This window comes from Chenopodium album, chromosome 2 (assembly GCF_948465745.1).
Source record: "Chenopodium album chromosome 2, dcCheAlbu1.1, whole genome shotgun sequence".
Lineage (NCBI taxonomy): Eukaryota > Viridiplantae > Streptophyta > Magnoliopsida > Caryophyllales > Amaranthaceae > Chenopodium > Chenopodium album.
The window spans coordinates 37,536,412-37,553,785 of NC_137835.1; the positions used below are offsets into that span (position 1 = coordinate 37,536,412).

General features: G+C 40.2%; 1 protein-coding gene and 1 non-coding gene across 2 annotated transcripts; one reads left to right on the forward strand and one right to left on the reverse strand.

Moving 5' to 3' along the window:
* The first annotated feature begins 717 nt into the window (after window positions 1–717).
* On the forward strand, window positions 718–824 carry LOC145607787 (small nucleolar RNA R71). Its single transcript, XR_014105629.1, has one exon. It is a non-coding gene; the product is annotated as a small nucleolar RNA R71 (small nucleolar RNA).
* Window positions 825–12,800: 11,976 nt separating this feature from the next.
* On the reverse strand, window positions 12,801–16,787 carry LOC145585243 (uncharacterized). The gene is made up of 4 exons (XM_081641964.1): window positions 16,627–16,787; window positions 15,490–15,645; window positions 15,234–15,298; window positions 12,801–13,229 (listed from the first exon to the last, which is right to left on the reverse strand). Exons 2-4 carry the CDS (start codon window positions 15,632–15,634, stop codon window positions 13,161–13,163), a joined length of 279 nt encoding a protein of 92 aa, XP_081498090.1. The 5' UTR covers window positions 15,635–15,645; window positions 16,627–16,787; the 3' UTR covers window positions 12,801–13,160.
* Between the last annotated feature and the right edge of the window lie 587 nt (window positions 16,788–17,374).

Here is a 17,374-nt window from a genome sequence, read left to right on the forward strand (position 1 = left end):
TGTAGAGTAGCGGAGAGTTGCGCAATTTGATTATCCATAATTTTATTATGCGCTAGAATTTGATCAATTGTCGCATCTCTGCTCTCCATGTGCTTTTGCATATTAACCAACATTGCTCTTATTTCCGCCAGAGAAGGGTCGGAAGATGAGGGGGTTTGTTGTGGTTGGTTCTTCTGGCTAGCATTGGGATGATAATATTTCTGCTGATGCGGCGCCTGTGGTTCTTGTGGTGGTGGATTTTGAACGTTAGTGCTCCGGTAGGAAAGGTACGGATGATTCCGATACCCAGGATTGTAGGTGTTGGAGTATGGGTTATTCTGCCTATAAGCTTGGAAGGCATTAACTTGCTCCACGGAACTCCTGCAATATTGCTCCCAATGACCTACAATACCACAATTTTCACAGAAGGCCTCATTATAATTATTATTAATTGCAAAAACATTAGCTACATTAGCAGTGCTCAGATTATCTAATTTTTAGCAGATAGAGGTTAGTTGAGCTTGCAAAAAGGATACAGAGTCGACACTATGCTTCCCCTTGTTAGCAAATCCTCTAGGATTCCCATATTGGGAATTGTGTATCGTCATATCTTCAATAACCTGACCTGCATCATCAACATTAAGATTCATAAATCTCCCACTAGCTGCAGAGTCTAAAATTATTCTAGAGGAATTTCCAATGTCGTTATAAAAGGCTTGGATTAACTGCCATTGCGCTAAATTATGGTGAGGTCATTCTCTTTGTAAGTCCTTGAACCTCTCCCAAGCCTCATATAAAGACTCATCGGCTTCTTGGGCAAAGTTCTGGATCGCACTCCGTAGTACTACTGTTCTCTCTGCAAGATAATACTTGTTATAGAAATTCAAAACAAGAGTTTCCCAGTCAGTTATACCAAGTGTAGTTATATTTAAGCCATTAAACCACAATTTAGCTTTTCCAGTTAAAGAGAAGGGAAAGAGAATCTCCCTTATTTGGTCTTGAGTGACCCCGGCTTGCCTGATGGTGTTGCAATATTGACAATAGTCAGCAATGTGAAGATTCGGGTCTTCACCCTTGGCTCCACTAAATTGCTTCCTCTCTATCATCGTTATAAATTGAGGTTTGATTTCAAATTGAACCCCATGAAGAGCCGGAGTGGGGGTGAGATGTGGAAAATCCATAAGCTTTGGTTGTAAATAATCACTAAGCTTCTTTGGAGCCGTCATCTCTGATTCTGCGTCTGATGATGTCTCTGAATCGCTAGAAACAGTTGGAGGATCTCGGTGATTATTGTTATTATCACCAGAATCTGCCAAGATTTGCTTGTAGAAATTTTTCTGTCTATGGAAGGAACGTTCGATCTCAGGATCGAATGGGATGTAACCTGATCTGGAACACCTGGGCATAAACAAAAACTAGAAGCAAATATGAGATTTGTCTCATAGAACTAACGCTCTCTGAGACAAAAGAGAAATAATCTAGACTACAAAAACAATCAGAAATAAAAATAAAACCGTTTCCCCGGCAACGGCGCCAAATTTTGGCAGGGTAAAGTCGTATCCCCTAATCAAAAGTAAATACCTAAATCCTCTAACTAAAGTAGATAGGGAAGTAGGGTCGATCTCCACAGGGAAACAAGTCTTTTTACTCCTAATTAATTATTATAATCTAAATTATCTAAATAACCAATATTTATATTTGAGTATGAAACTAAACTACAAAGATTAAGAATAGGGAGAAAACAATGAATAAAAGGATCTAGGGCATAGGTTCACCAATAAATAATACTCCAGGGTAAAACATAGTAATCAATCATTGACATTGCATAAATAACACGATTAACAGGCTCTCACAATTTATTAATCAACATAGATCTAACAGGCTCTCGCAATTTACTAGATCTAAGTTCTTATTGAAAATAGCCTTTAATATCAAATTAACATCTGCTCGATTCATCAATTTAATATTGCTATACTTTTACAACCCGCAATTGTAAAACGTTAAAACAATTCAATAAGAAATTATCATGCAATACCAATAATCAATAATAGTCAATCATCAATGCTTCAATTAACCAGATTGTAAAGGGCTTTCGCTACGTATTACAATCACACAATTAATTTATCGGTATTAAATCTCATCTCTCGAATCTCGACTTAACAATTTATAAATTAACCTGCCTATTGAAACTAGACCTAAACATCAATTCTCATCTCTCGAATCTTGAATCAATATTGTCAAACTCATGCATAAAAGATAGGCCTAATCTAGTCACAGAGCATTAAATCAATCAATAGGAAATTAATCTAGCATTGATAATCAACAACAATAAATTACCCCTTCATATTATTTATGGATCCCCACAAACCCTAGAAATAAAACTACTCACACATATTAAAAACTAAACTAATAAAAGTAATAAAATAAATCATGTTGAAAGGAATAAATAAACAACTAAGATTAAGGGAAGAGAAATCGTTACCAAAATAAATCTTGAATTAAGAGTAGAATTAAGAACAAAGGTTTTAGAGAAAGAAATCTTAGAGAACAATTAAGAGAGTAAAGAAAGAGTAAAAAGGGAAGAAGAGGAGATCCTAAAATCGTATTACGGAGGATTATTTATACTCCGTACAAAATCCTAAATTAAAACAAATTAAAACTATGTTAAACATCTCCTATGAAATACACGCGCCCGATCGGGCGAGGCACCGCCCGATCGGGCGCGCCTTTTTGCTCATAATACAAATCTCGCGCCCGACCGGGCGCGTCACCGGGCGCCAGCCAAAGCTTTTCCCGCCCGGCCGGGCGCGCCTACGGGCGCCAGCCTTTTTGGCCGGGCAGCTCATTTGGGCCACTATTTGGACTTCGATTGGGCTCCAATTCTTCGGGCCAATCTGTGTTTCCTCTTTGGGTCTTGAATACTCGGTCCAAATGCCCCGGTATCACACATACCAAGCCCTTAATCACCGGTTCGATGGCTCTAACCGGCCCTGGGCTATAAAATCTGGTCGTGCTTCTCCAATGTTCGTGATTGCTCCAAAATATCTCGGAAAAATACTCCAAAATCATAAATCCCTGCAAAAGTCAACCAAATCTACGAAAACACTAGAAAACACCAATTAGAAATAAAAGTGGCTCTAAAGAGCCAAAAACACTACTAATTATGACCAAGGGACAGGGGTAAAATACTATATAAAATAGACACATCAGGCCGACGGATGCAAAACAGCTTGAGATCCCTTGATCTCCCAACCAAGTTTTGAGCTGAGGCGTCTCAAACGGAGGACCATTATCGAACACCATAGACATAGGTACCCCATACCGGGTGATAATGTTCTTCTAGATGAAGGAAATTACGTCTGAGGTCTTGATGTTCTTAACCGCCTCAGCCTCCACCCACTTGGTGAAATAATCCACAGCCACCAAGATGTAGCGCTTTCCGCCTGGAGCAGGCGTGTAAGGACCTAAATGTCCATGCCCCATTTTGCAAACGTGATTAGGCTTTGGATGGCCGTTAGATCAGTAGCCGGACGGTGAATAAGTTTGCCAAATTTTTGGCACTTGTCACATTTCTTCACCAACTCCTTGGCGTCTGCCTCAAGAGTGGGCCAAAAATAATGTCGTCTGGCTCTGACGGCTAGGGACCTGCCACCTATGTGGGAGGCGCAGAATCCCGAGTGCAAGTCTTCGAGAACTTCCTTCCCCTTTTGTGGGGTGACACACTTCAACAGAGGCTTCAGAAACCCCGCCTTGAAGAGTTCTCCGCTTCTCAACTTGAAGCTTGCAGCTCGCTTCTTCAGGATGGCTGCCTCCTGTGGCGAATCAGGAAGTGTACCGTCTGAAAGATAGGCCCGGATGCCATCCATCCAGGTAAAGCTTCGGTCCAGAATTCCAATGGGATCTTCATAAATGCTTCTTTTTCCAAGAACTTCCCAGAAGACTGACCGAGGCGTATCATGGCAGGCGGAAGATGCCATTTTTGACAATACATCCGCCTGGTTGTTTTCCGACCTAGGCACTTGATTCAGACGGAATTCCTCAAGTGCCCCAGCCTCTTCTTTGACTGCCTGAAGGTATTTGATCATAGTCGGATGAGTTGCCTCATATTTTCCCTCATACTGGCTAACGACCAATTGTGAATCAGAGTAGGCGTCAATTTTCATGGCCCCTGCCGCCTTACACATACGGATACCGGCTAGCAGGGCTTCATATTCCGCCTCATTATTAGAGGCCTGAAACTTGAAGCGTAGTGCATACTCAAATCTATCCCCTTCAGGAGACTCGTAGATTACACCTGCACCACAGCCGTTCTTTGTAGAGCTCCCGTCTACATACACTTTCCAAACCTGATCGAGATTATCCGGAGCCACCAGACGGGTCATTTCAACAATGAAGTCGGCAAACGCCTGACCTTTCACTGCCTTTCTTGATTCGTAAGTGATTTCTAGACTTTGCATTTCAATAGCCCATTTCAATATTCTCCCGGATGACTCAAAGGTAGACATTGGCCGCTTGAGTGGCTGTTCGGTGTAAATCACCACCGGATGTGCCAGAAAGTAAGGCTTCAGCTTTTTGAATGCCATATACAAAGCAAGGCAAAATTTTTCAACCATGGGGTACCGGAGTTCAGCATTTTTGAGAACATGGCTAATGAAGTAAACCGGGAGATGAACGCCGTCTCGCTCAGCAAGGAGAACGGAACTGAGAGCATGATCTGAGAAGGCTAAATACATGTACAATGTCTCCCAAGGCAAAGGATTGACCAGCCTAGGTAGACAATGCAAATGTTCTTTTAACTTTTGGAATGTCGTCTTAGCATCGTCCCCCCATTCAAACCTTGTCTTCTTCCTGATTGCTTGGAAGAAGTAAAGGCATTTGTCGCCTGACCGGCTGAGGAACCTCCCCAAGGCGGCCAGACAACCGGTGAGTCTCTGAACTTCCTTGACAGAACGGGGTGACTTCATGTCAATCACCGCCTGTATCTTTTCGGGGTTAGCCTCTATCCCCCTTTGATCAATCAGGAATCCAAGAAACTTCCCTGACTCAACACCAAAGACGCATTTCTTTGGGTTTAACATGACCTTATGCCGCCTGAGGGTGGTGAACGTTTCTCGGAGATCAGCAAGGTGATCCATCTGTTGCTTGGATTTGACTATCATGTCATCAATGTACGCCTCCACATTCCTCCCAATTTGATTAATGAAGACCGTATTAATCAACCGTTGGAAAGTGGCAGGCGCATTTTTCAAGCCAAACGGCATCACAGTATAACATATTAACCCCAAATCAGTGACGAAGGTCGTCTTCTCTTGATCTTTCTTCCAGAGGGGTATCTGATGGAAGCTAGAGTAGGCATCCATAAAGCTCAACAAGGCGTGACCGGCTGTAGAGTCGACCAGACTGTCGATCTTTGGAAGCGGGTAACTGTCCTTTAGACACGCCTTGTTGAGGTCTATGTAATCAACACACATGCGCCAGGTCCCATTCGGTTTCTTAACAAGGACCACATTGGCCACCCAGTCGGGAAAATTACAAGGCCAAATGAACCTGGCGTCTAGCAGCTTTTTGACTTCGGAAGCTGCCGCCTGACTTCTTTCCTCGCTGTGGTTTCTTTTCTTTTGCCGGATGAATTTTTGGGGTCCACGGCGAGTTTGTGGACAGCGAGATCCGGGCTGACGCCTGACATCTCTTCCACTTCAAAGGCAAAAATGTCTTTGAATTCCTTCAGCAGAAGGTGCAAGCTTGCACCCAGGGTAGCATGAGCAACCGTCCCAACCTTTACAGTACCATCTGGACGGCTGTCATCCAGAACAAGATCAATGTTTTCACCAGCCGGTTGGGGACGGAGCTCGTCTGACCGTTCACCGGTCAGTGATTGCTATTTTTTCTCTTTCTTCACCTCCACCAGCAGAGGTGCCTTTCTTTTCTTCCCGACTGCTGGTGGGGCAGGTACTGGGTCGGCATCCTTGACATTGTCAAGGTCTATTGGTTCCTGGCCGCCTGGGGCCACAGTATCTTTGACGGCTGAGAGGTAGCACTCTCGGGTCGTCTTCTGATCCTCATTCAAGGAACCAACAGAGCCGTCATCCCTCTCATACATGATGAGCATGAGAGACGGGATGATTATTGCCTTGGCTTCGTTGAGAGTTGGCCGGCCAAGGATAATGTTGTAGGCGGTCAACTCCTCAACGACCAAGAATCTGACGACAATATGTCGTCCCTGGCCTTTCTCCCCCAGCCGGATGGGTAAGTCAATTCTTCCGGCTGGGTAGACCATCCCACCCCCAAAACCAACCAAGGGGTGGGTGACCGGATGCATGCTGCTGACATTGTATTTTAGCTTTTGCAGGCACCGGAGGCTGATGATGTCTGATGAGCTGCCGGTGTCAATAAGGATCCGTCCAACCAGCTGGTTGGCAACCTTACATTCAATGACGACCGGGTCATCATGCGGACGGCGGACGCTGCCCCTGTCCTTCTCAGTGATCAAGACGTCTGGAAAGGAGGAGCTTGCAGATGCCTGCTCATCATCATCTTTGTCCATCTTTCGAAGATGGCTCTTGGTGCCCCGGATGGTAGGGCCACCACATGAGAACCCACCTGCTATTGTGTAGACCGGCTCCTTGTCGGTATCCGAGCTACTAGCAGGCTGGGGGGCAGTCTTGGAGGACTGACCCTTACTCTTCTTTTTTGCCCCGACTGGGGACTTAGAAATGTAGGACTTTAACATCCCCTTGTCAGCCAGACGGTCCAACGCCCGTTGAAGGCTGAAGCAGTCATTGGTGTCATGGCCAACTTCCTCATGGTATTGGCAGAATTTGTTCTTGTTCCTTGATTGAATGGAACTTTTCATTGGATTCGGCTTCTCTAGGGACAGACGGTCCTTAATTTCCATGAGGATGGAGTTGCAGTCCTTGTTAAACTCGTACTTAGAGACGTACGGTTTAAACTCTTTCTTTTTCTTCTGGGACGGCTGGTCAGAGTCACTAACCGCCCAGATTTCTTTTCTTTTCTTGCTCTCTTCTTTATTTTTGGCCGGCTAAGCAGGCTGGCTGTCTTTTTGCTTGTCGGACTTTTTGGAGTCCGACTGGTTACCAGGCGAGCAGAGGTCGGTTGCTTGAATGTAGCTTTTCGCCTCCCTCAGGGCCGCCTGTAAGGTGAAAGCCCCTTTTCTGACTAAGTCGAAATTAAAGGTCGACCCGTCTCTCATACCCTTAAAAAAGTCTGTAAAAGCTACCTCATCAGACAATCCTTGAATCTGAATTCTGATCAGATTAAACCGCCTGACATAGGAGCGCAGCCCTTCTCTCTCTCCCTGCTTAACGGTGCTCAAGTCAAGACTTGTTTTCTTGGCAGGGATGTTCATTGAGAAGTTGGAAGAAAACAGGAAGGCGAGCTTCCTGAAACTGTCAATGGACCCGGCTGGCAAGTTGCCAAACCATTGTTGGGCAATGCCCTTTGATGTAGCCGGGAAGCATCGACACCAAGTGGCATCATCCAACCCCTATAAGTACATGAGGTTGGTGTAAGCCATGAGGTGATCTTCCGGGTTGGTGGTACCATCATAGGTACCTACCAATACATTTTTAACCTTGGCCGGCTATGCTGCCTCGGTTATCTCCCGGGTGAACGCAGAAGGTTGTTCACCCAGGCGAAGCAGACGGAGTTGCCAGTCCAGTGGCTGGACATTGTGATATGCCGCCTGACCTCCGAAGAGGGCCGGCTGCATGAAGTGAGGGAAATACTGACCGTAGACCTGAGTAGGTACTTACGGTACAGTTCCAATCATCTGAGGGCAAGAATGGACGGTATTGCCGCCTGTCTAGCTCTCATGCAGGGAAAGTTCATTCCCTACAGAGGTGTTGTTGAAACTGTTAGGAAAGTTCGACGTAGAAGCCGACTCAGACAACTGTTGATTTCTCTTCCGGTTGATTATTTCCCAGGCATCAAGAGTTGATTTTTTACTTCCCACCGGTTGTTGAGTCCGGCGGGTATTGTTGGTATTCCTCTTAGGAAGAAGAATTTTTGACCAGCCAATGGTCCCGGCTGCCTTCTCCTTTGGATGAGGAGTAGGCTGCCGATCTCTGACTGACTTCCCCTTTTCTAGGGGAGTCTTCTTGGCCGTCTGACCCCGACTTGGGCCAGCCTGGCTCTTAGTGATCATCTCTTTAATTTCACCCTTGTAACTTGTCATGAATCTCATGAGTTCGTCTCGGGTGACGGGTGCTAATCCAGCTACCGTATGGGTTTCCCCTTCTGGCTGACCAGGGGGTCGATTTGCACCCGCCTGGGAGGCACCCCGCTCCAGAGTCTCTCTGGGCCGGATGCGCTTGGTTTTCAGAGAGCCATCATCGGCTGTATAGATTTCGACCTAAGGATCTTCATCCTCTTGGTCTGTAAAAACTTCTGGGTCATCGCCTAGACGGTTAGGGGGTGGTACAGACTCTTGAACCATCTTCGAGATACTCTCCCCACAGACAGCGCCAAATGTTTTGGGTGTTTTTGTCCCTCGGGAGAGTTACAACGCGAAGACTGATCCGGTGCGGCCTGTACCTGCAAAACAAACGGAGACACCGGTTGGGTGGTGCTCCGCCTCCGACGAACAAGTTAGTAACTTGAAGAGAGAGAAAAAGGTACGGAAATTTAGGTGGATATCTGCTCGGATTCCAAGCTCAGATGTCTCTATCGCAGGGACAGTTTGTAATAAATGGTAAAACGTGCCCTCCAAAAGAGGGGAATCTCCCTATTTATAGGGTCCTCGGGATTTGTGCCCCTGATTAGGTCACTGAACCCTAATCATTGGTGGGCTGCGCCGCATTGCGGCTTTCTCGGGATTTGGGCCTGAAGGCCGCCATTCCTCCCAGGTTTTTAGAGTGACACGTGTCAAGCAGGGATAGGTCCACCTTGGGCCATCCTGGGGTTGACACGTGTCATCCTCTTATTGGACCACGTGGCGGGGTAAAATTACCCTAAACATATAGGGTTATTGGGAAATGTGCCCTTGATTTGGTCACTCTGACCTAATCATTCTAGGTTGCGTCGAATTACGGCTTTCTCGGGATTTGGGGCATTGAAGGCGTTTTTTTCTCCCAAGTTCTAGGAAGGACATGTATCAAATCGAGATTGGCCCAATTCGGACCAACCAAGGTATGACACGTGTCGAGGTCTGATTGAACTACGTAGCATGGGTAAAATTACTTAAAACATATATTCTCTATCAAATAATTTATATCATCTAATGAATTATACATATCCGATATTCTATTAAAAAAAATATGTATATCATAAGAAATTGTATATATCCTACATCAAATAATTCATATCCTCTAATAAACTGTACATATCCTCCATAAAATAATTCATATCTTTCAATAAACTTAACATATCCTATACTCCCTCCGTGTTTTTATAAGTGTTACACTTTCCATTTCCGGCCGTGTTTTTTTTAAGTGTTACACTTCCTTTTTTTGGCAAAAAGCTACATTAAAAAATTATATCTCTCTCTCCCCTCATGGTCCCCACCCTAACCCACTACTACTTTTTTATCATATATTTCCTCTTACATTCATTACTTTTCAATAAACTATTAACCCCACTATCTTTCTTTTACAATTTTTTAATACTCCAACTATCCCACTTACCTCTTATTTTATTTAAGTTAATTAAATTGCCTAAAACTATGTGTCGGTCAAACTATAACACTTAAAAAAACACGGAGGGAGTATCAAAAACTATATATCCTCTAATTAATGTACATATTTTCTAACAAATTACATATACTCTACCGAATAATATAAAGGAAAATTTTTAAATTACCACCCAAAAATGTAACCATTTTCGAACTAACCACCCATTTAATTTTTTATTTTAAATTACCACCATTTAAATTAAATAAATGCTCAGATTACCACCCATATAAAAAATTCGGTGGATTTTCCGTCTATGGGCCCTACCCAACGCTTATTTTGACCCTTTTAACTGATTTTTTCCCCCGATTTTTCGCTTTAAAATACTCTCCTAACTTCAATTCACATTTTACTCTTTGAAATTTGGTAGAATTTGGTGAAGGAAATGTGAACTAAAGTTTAGAGAGCGTTTTTAAAGAGAAAAATCGGGGAAAAAAACCAGTCAAAAGGGTCAAAATAAGTGTTAGGTGGGCCTACATACGGAAAATCCACCGGATTTTTAAAATGGGTGGTAATCTGAGCATTTATTTAAGGGTTTTTCTATATAATAACCCTATTTTTTTTCACTTTTCTACGTTGTGCCCCAACATATATCAATTTCTACACTGTAACCCCAATATATTTTTTGTTTCCATACAGTAACCTTGACGTTAAAAAATTCCGTTAGTGGGGCCCGCTCTCCACTATTAATATTTTTTTATCAATTTGCGCGTTGAAAAATATTTCGTCAAAGGTTTCGGGGGCTATTTTGGCCCTTAAGGGTCCAAACTGAGCTCAGGTTTGACAAAAAAAATAACGTAAATGTTTCGTTTTGCTTATTAAGAAATGTCTCGATTTACGTGTTTACAGTTTAACACACAAAACGAGGCATTTACGTTATTTTTTTGCCAAATCTGAGCTCAATTTGGACCCCAAAGAGCCAAAATAGCCCCCGAAACCTTTGACGAAATATTTTTTCAACGCACAAATCGATAAAAAAATATTAATAATGGAGAGTGGACCCCACTAACGGAATTTTTTAACGGCAAGGTTACCGTATTGAAACAAAAAATATATTGGGGTTACAATGTAAAAAGTGATATATGTTGGGGCACAACGTAGAAAAGTGAAAAAACAAGGTTACTATATAGAAAAACCCTTTATTTAATTTAAGGGGTGGTAATTTAAAATAAAAAATTAAACGGGTGGTTAGTTCAAAAATGGTTATTTTTTTTGTGGTAATTAAAAAATTAACCTAATACTACCTCCGGTCCAAATTACTCACAACTTTGGAAAATTTTATATGTCACAAATAATACCCCAAAGTTGCGAGTAATTTGGACAGGAGGTAGTATATATCTTCCAATGAATTATACGTATCCTCTACCAAACTGCACATATCCTCTAGCGAACTATACAAATTCCGTAACATAGTATATATCCTCAATCAAATTGTATGTATCCTCTAAAATAAAAAATCGAAAAGATTAAAAATAAAAAAAAATTATTTTTTAAAAAATTAATAATTAATAGGTCAACAATGGAGGAAACCTCCGTTGAAGGTCCCTTAACTTGCTTATTTCTCAACCAAAATACATGCATTTGTTATCAAAACACTTACAATTCATCATACAATCCCATGGATAATCAATATCAACAATTATAAATCATACAAGAACGCCCCAATTCAATTTTTTTTGGGTATTTTTGAAAAAAATCTGAGAATCTCAAGCAATTATCAAGCATAAAATATGAACAAATATAATCAACAATCCTTATTTTCTCTCTCTTCTCCATCCTCTTCAATTCTCTTAAACTTTCTCTCTCTTCCACTATGGATGACGTATTTGATCCCGACGAGTTTCCCACCGCTCAATTGTATCTTGCATAGCTTGTGATTGTTGTTGTTGGGATGATTGTTGAATTTGTTGTTGCCGTATGAAATATTTGCCGCACCCAATACCTTCTCTACAAATAATACCTAAAGTTGCAACTACTATAAAACGGAGGTATACAAAGTTTATTACCAAACCCATAGGTAAAACTAAATTAAGGTAACATTTCCATTACCCGTGTTTATGTGTTTATAATCGAAACTTTGTTCTTCCTTTAAGAATATCTTTCCAAACAGTGGAGTTATTAAGAATTAGGTGTATATACATGAAGCTAGAACCTTTAATTATCTTTTAAAATCTTCACCTAAGGTTTAAGTTAAAACTGTCAATTTGATTTCCAAAGGCAATTTTTGCTTTTATTAGAATACTAGTTTTGTGTCCGTGCGATGTCCGGGTTGTTTATTGAATTTTAAGATATATTGTGAAGTATATTTTGATTAGAATATATTATATACAATGGATGTGGTACATTTTAAACTAATTCCTTCGCTCCAGAAAAATATTATGATTCAAAAATTAAATTTATATGATAATTTATGAGAGTTATAATCTAATTGTTTTTTGAATAAATTATAATTCTATTTTCACATATGAAATATTTGTACTTTATCAAAAATAAAAATCTAAATTAACAATTTTATCCTACAATTCTATCCAAATTTGATTGAAAATAAAATTCTAAACTAACTTTTTATCCTACAAATTGATTCTATATAACTCTATCCTACGTGGCACGACACTTGGCAAAAAGTTGAAACGCCAAGTGTGGCTACCTCGTGGCCTGGCTAAAAGTTTAGCTAAGATAGAAAATAGTAGAAGATTAGTTTGCATCGCATATTACATAGAGAGGAGTAGGTTGTATGACTTGCATCACAAGTTCACTAACCCCTCAAATAACTTCAATAAAACTACCTTCTTAGGGTTCGTTTGGCATCGCTGTTGTTTTCTGTTTTTTGGTTTTTTGTTTTTTAAAAGTGTATTATATATGTCACATAATGAATCAAAAAATATATAGACTTATTAAAATCATGATAATTTTGAAAACTGACAACAGAAAAGTGGAAACACTTTTTTCTTGTTTTCTGTTTTTGGTTTTTGATTTTAAAAAAAACAGAAAACTGAAAACAAAAAATGATGTCAAACGAGTCCTTAAAATTTTGTTTCTTTCCTGCACTCTGTCCTCTCCATAAAATAATCTGTTTCTAATTTAAGAAATACTCCATATGACAGCCCAATAATATATTTAGAGGCAGCAGGCAGGAGCCCAAAAATGGTATATTTGATAAATATTTCTAGATGGATAGAATACCCTAATATCACACGTTTAAAGTTGAAACAAAAAAATTACAGTTACTAAGAAACAAGGATAGCAAAATTTGAAATGTTTCTACCCTAATTCCAAACCATATTCAGAACAAGGAACTGTTTACAAAACCATCAGCTTCCCTAAAACTTGCATTCTTTGAAACCGAGTACAATGGCTAAACAAACAAGACAGTCGATTTCCAACCCAGCTTCGTTGAGGTCTTTGCTTGATGAACATACATCCAGAAACTGTTGAATTGTTGATTACGAAGCAGCTAAACTACTTGAAGATTTAGATAATTCAAGTGTTGTCAATCTATGTTGATACATCAGTATTAGCAGTTGTCTTGGCGTTTAGTGGACACTGAGACACATACGGCTTGAGCTGCAAAAAAAGAGGTGTGAGCTCAGACGAAAGGCAGAGTGGGCAGAGTACTAAGTAAACATGAGATCTGAAAAGAAATGTTGCTGGAAACTTGTATTCTGATTCATATTAGAAACATTCACAGCAGTCAAAGATTGAGTCAATAATGCAAATAACTTCCAACAACCAGATATAAGCAGAAAATTCACGACATAAAATTATGTTTTCAAAATAAGATTTTTTGATCTTTCTCTAACACAGAGGTAAAATAAGAACGCAAGCCAACACGTGCTAGAGATCAAATCACTACAAATACTTAGGAAACAGCAATGCAGAACAAGGGGCTTAATGCAACTATAAAGATAGTAGCTAGAAAAGGGAGAAAGAGTAAATTATCATCTTATTTGAAACTTCAAAGAATTAAGATAGAAATTATAGGCTTGCGGGATTGTATTGTACAGAGTTTCTAAATATAAGGATAATGATTTTAGGGAAATTCTACATGGTGGCCTCAAGGTTTCAATTTTTTTACGTGGAAGACGAACTTTTTTTCAACTCTCTATAGTGGCACCCAAGTCTTGAAAAATTATCCATAGTACCCATTTTCAAATTTATGGCTAACTTTTTTAGTTTTTGGTTAACCATAATTAATTTTTTAAAAAATTAAAGAAATTAAAAAAAAAAAAAAAAAAAACCAGTTGCCAATCCCCACTGCCACCACCACGCCGGAACCCTAACCCCATTGTTAACCAACCCATCCCACTTCTAAACCACTTGCCGACCAGCCAAACCCCATTGCCGACCAACCCAGCCCACCCCCCCAAACACTACTGACCAACCTAGCGCAACCAAACACCAGTCCAGCCTAGAACCAGCCAACCAAAAACACCGCAAATGGCGAACCAACTCCCAAAACCCTCAACCCAAACTTGAAACTCAAACCCTAACAAATTGGGGGTGGTTTAGCCCAAAGGGTTTCGGGTTTGGGGTCGCCGGGGAAGAAGGGGAGGGGGATAGTTCAGATTAGGGTGGTCGAATTTGGGAACGGAAAAGGAGTGGCGGTTAATCGGCCGGTCGACACAAGGGGAGGGTGAGGAAGAGGTCTGGGCGGCAGCTGGGTTGTCGGGTTAAGGTTCCAGTGACTTGGTGTGGTGGTGGCTGAGTTGGTTGTTGTCCTTTTTTTTATTATTTTTTTTTTTTTTAATAATTTATTGTTTATATAATAATTTTTTATTTAAAAAAAATCAAAGGTTAACCATTTTAATCATAAAGGTTAGCCATAAAACTTAAAAAAGGGCACTATGGTTAATTTTTCAAATCTTGGGTGCCAATAAAGAGAGTTGGAAAAAAGTTTGTCTTCCATATAGAAAAATTGAAACCTGGAGGCCACCATGTAGAATTTACCATGATTTTACAATGACAAGAATTTAATGATAGAAAGAAGAAAATTTTGCAACATCCATCCAAATTAAAATAAGATTAGCATAGTACCATAATGCAGATAAATGACCGACAAATACGGCACTTGACAATGTTAAAAAGAAGAAATGTTGCCAGACTGTAATATTGCAAGAGACAATTAACGAGATCTACAGAGGGGTTTCACATATTTCATGGCATCATCATCAATCCTACTGCATCATCAGATTTATCACCATTCAACTTACAGAATTTATCATTTTACACCAGAAGAAAGCTTAAGCTTATCATCTAATTCAGCTCCCATCTTAGCCTACAATCTACAAACTCATCCAAATAAATCTATCAAATCCCTAATCCAGAATCAATTTTGAAAATTCTTTTTTTTTTACATCATTTGAGTCAATTTGATACACTTTTATCATACAAACACTTATCATCACAAGATGAATCTACTCATTAACCTGCAAGAATGACATGACTTCCTTATCATCTAATGCCCTTGCCCCATTCCCCAAGAGCTGGGTTTGTTATCAGATAGGATCAAAATTTTTCAACAAAAGATAAGAATATTGCTAGTGCAAATGAGATACAGACGTACAGTACCTTAAAATCAGTAAGGTCAGGTACGACATAGTTAGGCAGCTTTTCTAGCACCACAACATAGCCACCTGTAACAAAGTTCAAGTTACTACGACAAACCAAGAGCTGTACATAGACAAATACAGGTTGCTGAATGATCCTATTGGAAGCTTACATAAGGTAGCCAGAATATGATTTGTGTACAACAGAGAATAAATCAAGTTACTCACATACAAATTATCAAAGACAAAAAACACACAGGACTAAAGATGGTTCAGACCTTTGCGGGTGTGAAATCCAGTGGGCTTGCAATTCTTTCCCTTGTAGTAATTCCTTGGGGCCCTCTTCGAAGAAAGGATATCAAGTGATGATGTACGCTTCCTGCGCATTGCCCTTCCAAGCCCAAGTATCAATCCTAGAGGCATCCTTTCGTTTTCTAACAAATTAGCACGAAACCAAACCAATCAGTGAATCCTTCTCACCATCTAATAACCTACTAAAATACTATGCATTACAATCAGTTCATTAACTTCTTCGAAAACAAACCCACCGCAAACAAATTATTCAAACCAACCCAATATAAGTGATTATACCAAAGCCTGTCCCTGAACTAGGGCAGGAGGGGCAGTCGCCCAAGGGCATGGAGAAAAGTCCCAACATCATAGTTCAATCTTATTACTAAAGGGTTCTGCAACACAATAACAACCAAATTTGATTCAACCATCAAGCTAGGCTCATAATTTTAGAGAAAAAGGTCAATTTTCATTAGTTCCATCCGGCAAATTTGATTCAAACATCAAATTAAGTTCGAAAAACACATAATCTCTTCTATAGCAACAAAATCAGTCGTTATGATCTTTCATAACCTTAGTAATTAAATAATTATAAACAATTATTCTATAACCGAGTTTAAAAGAACCCGAAATTGGGTGAACTGTGAATTAAATTCAGCAAGTTCAGAACTACCCAAATCATCTTTATTCATAAAACTACCCATACTACAATCTTTCAATCCATACAATTTCACTAAATAATTCTCCCTACCTATTCCAACCTTACTACTCATATGCTCAGCAAACCCACTTATGATTAACCATACAATTACCCTAAACTATTCTGTTCCAATACCACTTTCTACACAAATCTCACTTCCACGTTCAGCTGTACTAGAATGTGCATTATCAGGGACTTCCATTTCCTCTACCCAATTCTTGATTAAATCAAATTTTTTTTTTTTTTTTACAAAAAAAGGGGATTTACAGAAGTTTTAAGCTTTCATAACCTCAGTTATTATAATAAACATGGTTTAATAATCTAGTTTAGAGGAACCCTAAATTGAGTATATTGATAATTAAATCAACGATAAACCCTAGATTGTGAAATTGAAATTCCATGGTTAAAGAAATAATATTCTTACCTTAAAGGTGCTTAAATGGAATATATCAATAGTAGCATCAACGGAGAATGTGGAGTGCGATTCAATGGGAAACTGAGAGTGAGAGAAAAGCGGACAGATTTTTTTTTTTTTTCCCTTCTGATTCAAATGAGGCAGAGCCAAGAAGAGGAGTGAAGACCACTACCAGGTATGGGCCCTTACCAGGGGCAAAAATATAATTTCACGTAAAACTTACCCATGTTGTAAAAATGCAGTCTCTCTATAATAACTGAGCACCGACAAAAAACTAACGGCGTCAATTTCGACCGAACTCAGCGATTTCCAGCATAGAACTCGCCGTTTTTAATGGCTAGAGTCATAAGTTTGTGTCTCTTGTTTTTGGGTGGTTTCCGGTGATTTTTAATGGAGGTAGTTGCATGTTTTTGGTTTTCGACCAAGGTAGTAGCTGGTGGGGTGGGCTTCTTGCTGTCGGAGGTGAAGGTGAGGTGGGCGGAGGTTTGGCCGGCAATGGGAGCTATCCATGGAGGTGGGGAAAAGGGTTTAAGGAAGGAAGAAGATGAAGAGGAAAGGGAAAAAAAAAAGGAAAAAGAAAAATAAAATTGTGGTATTGGGTAGTATTACCCATACCATGGTAGTGGGTAATACTTACTCGAGCCAAGAAAGAGTGGTGATTTCAAGTTCATCTCATAGATCAACGTTTGGTGTTTTCTCGAGGGGGTAATCGTCATTTCGCAATTATGTGCAAGGGTATATGTGGAATACTGTGGTC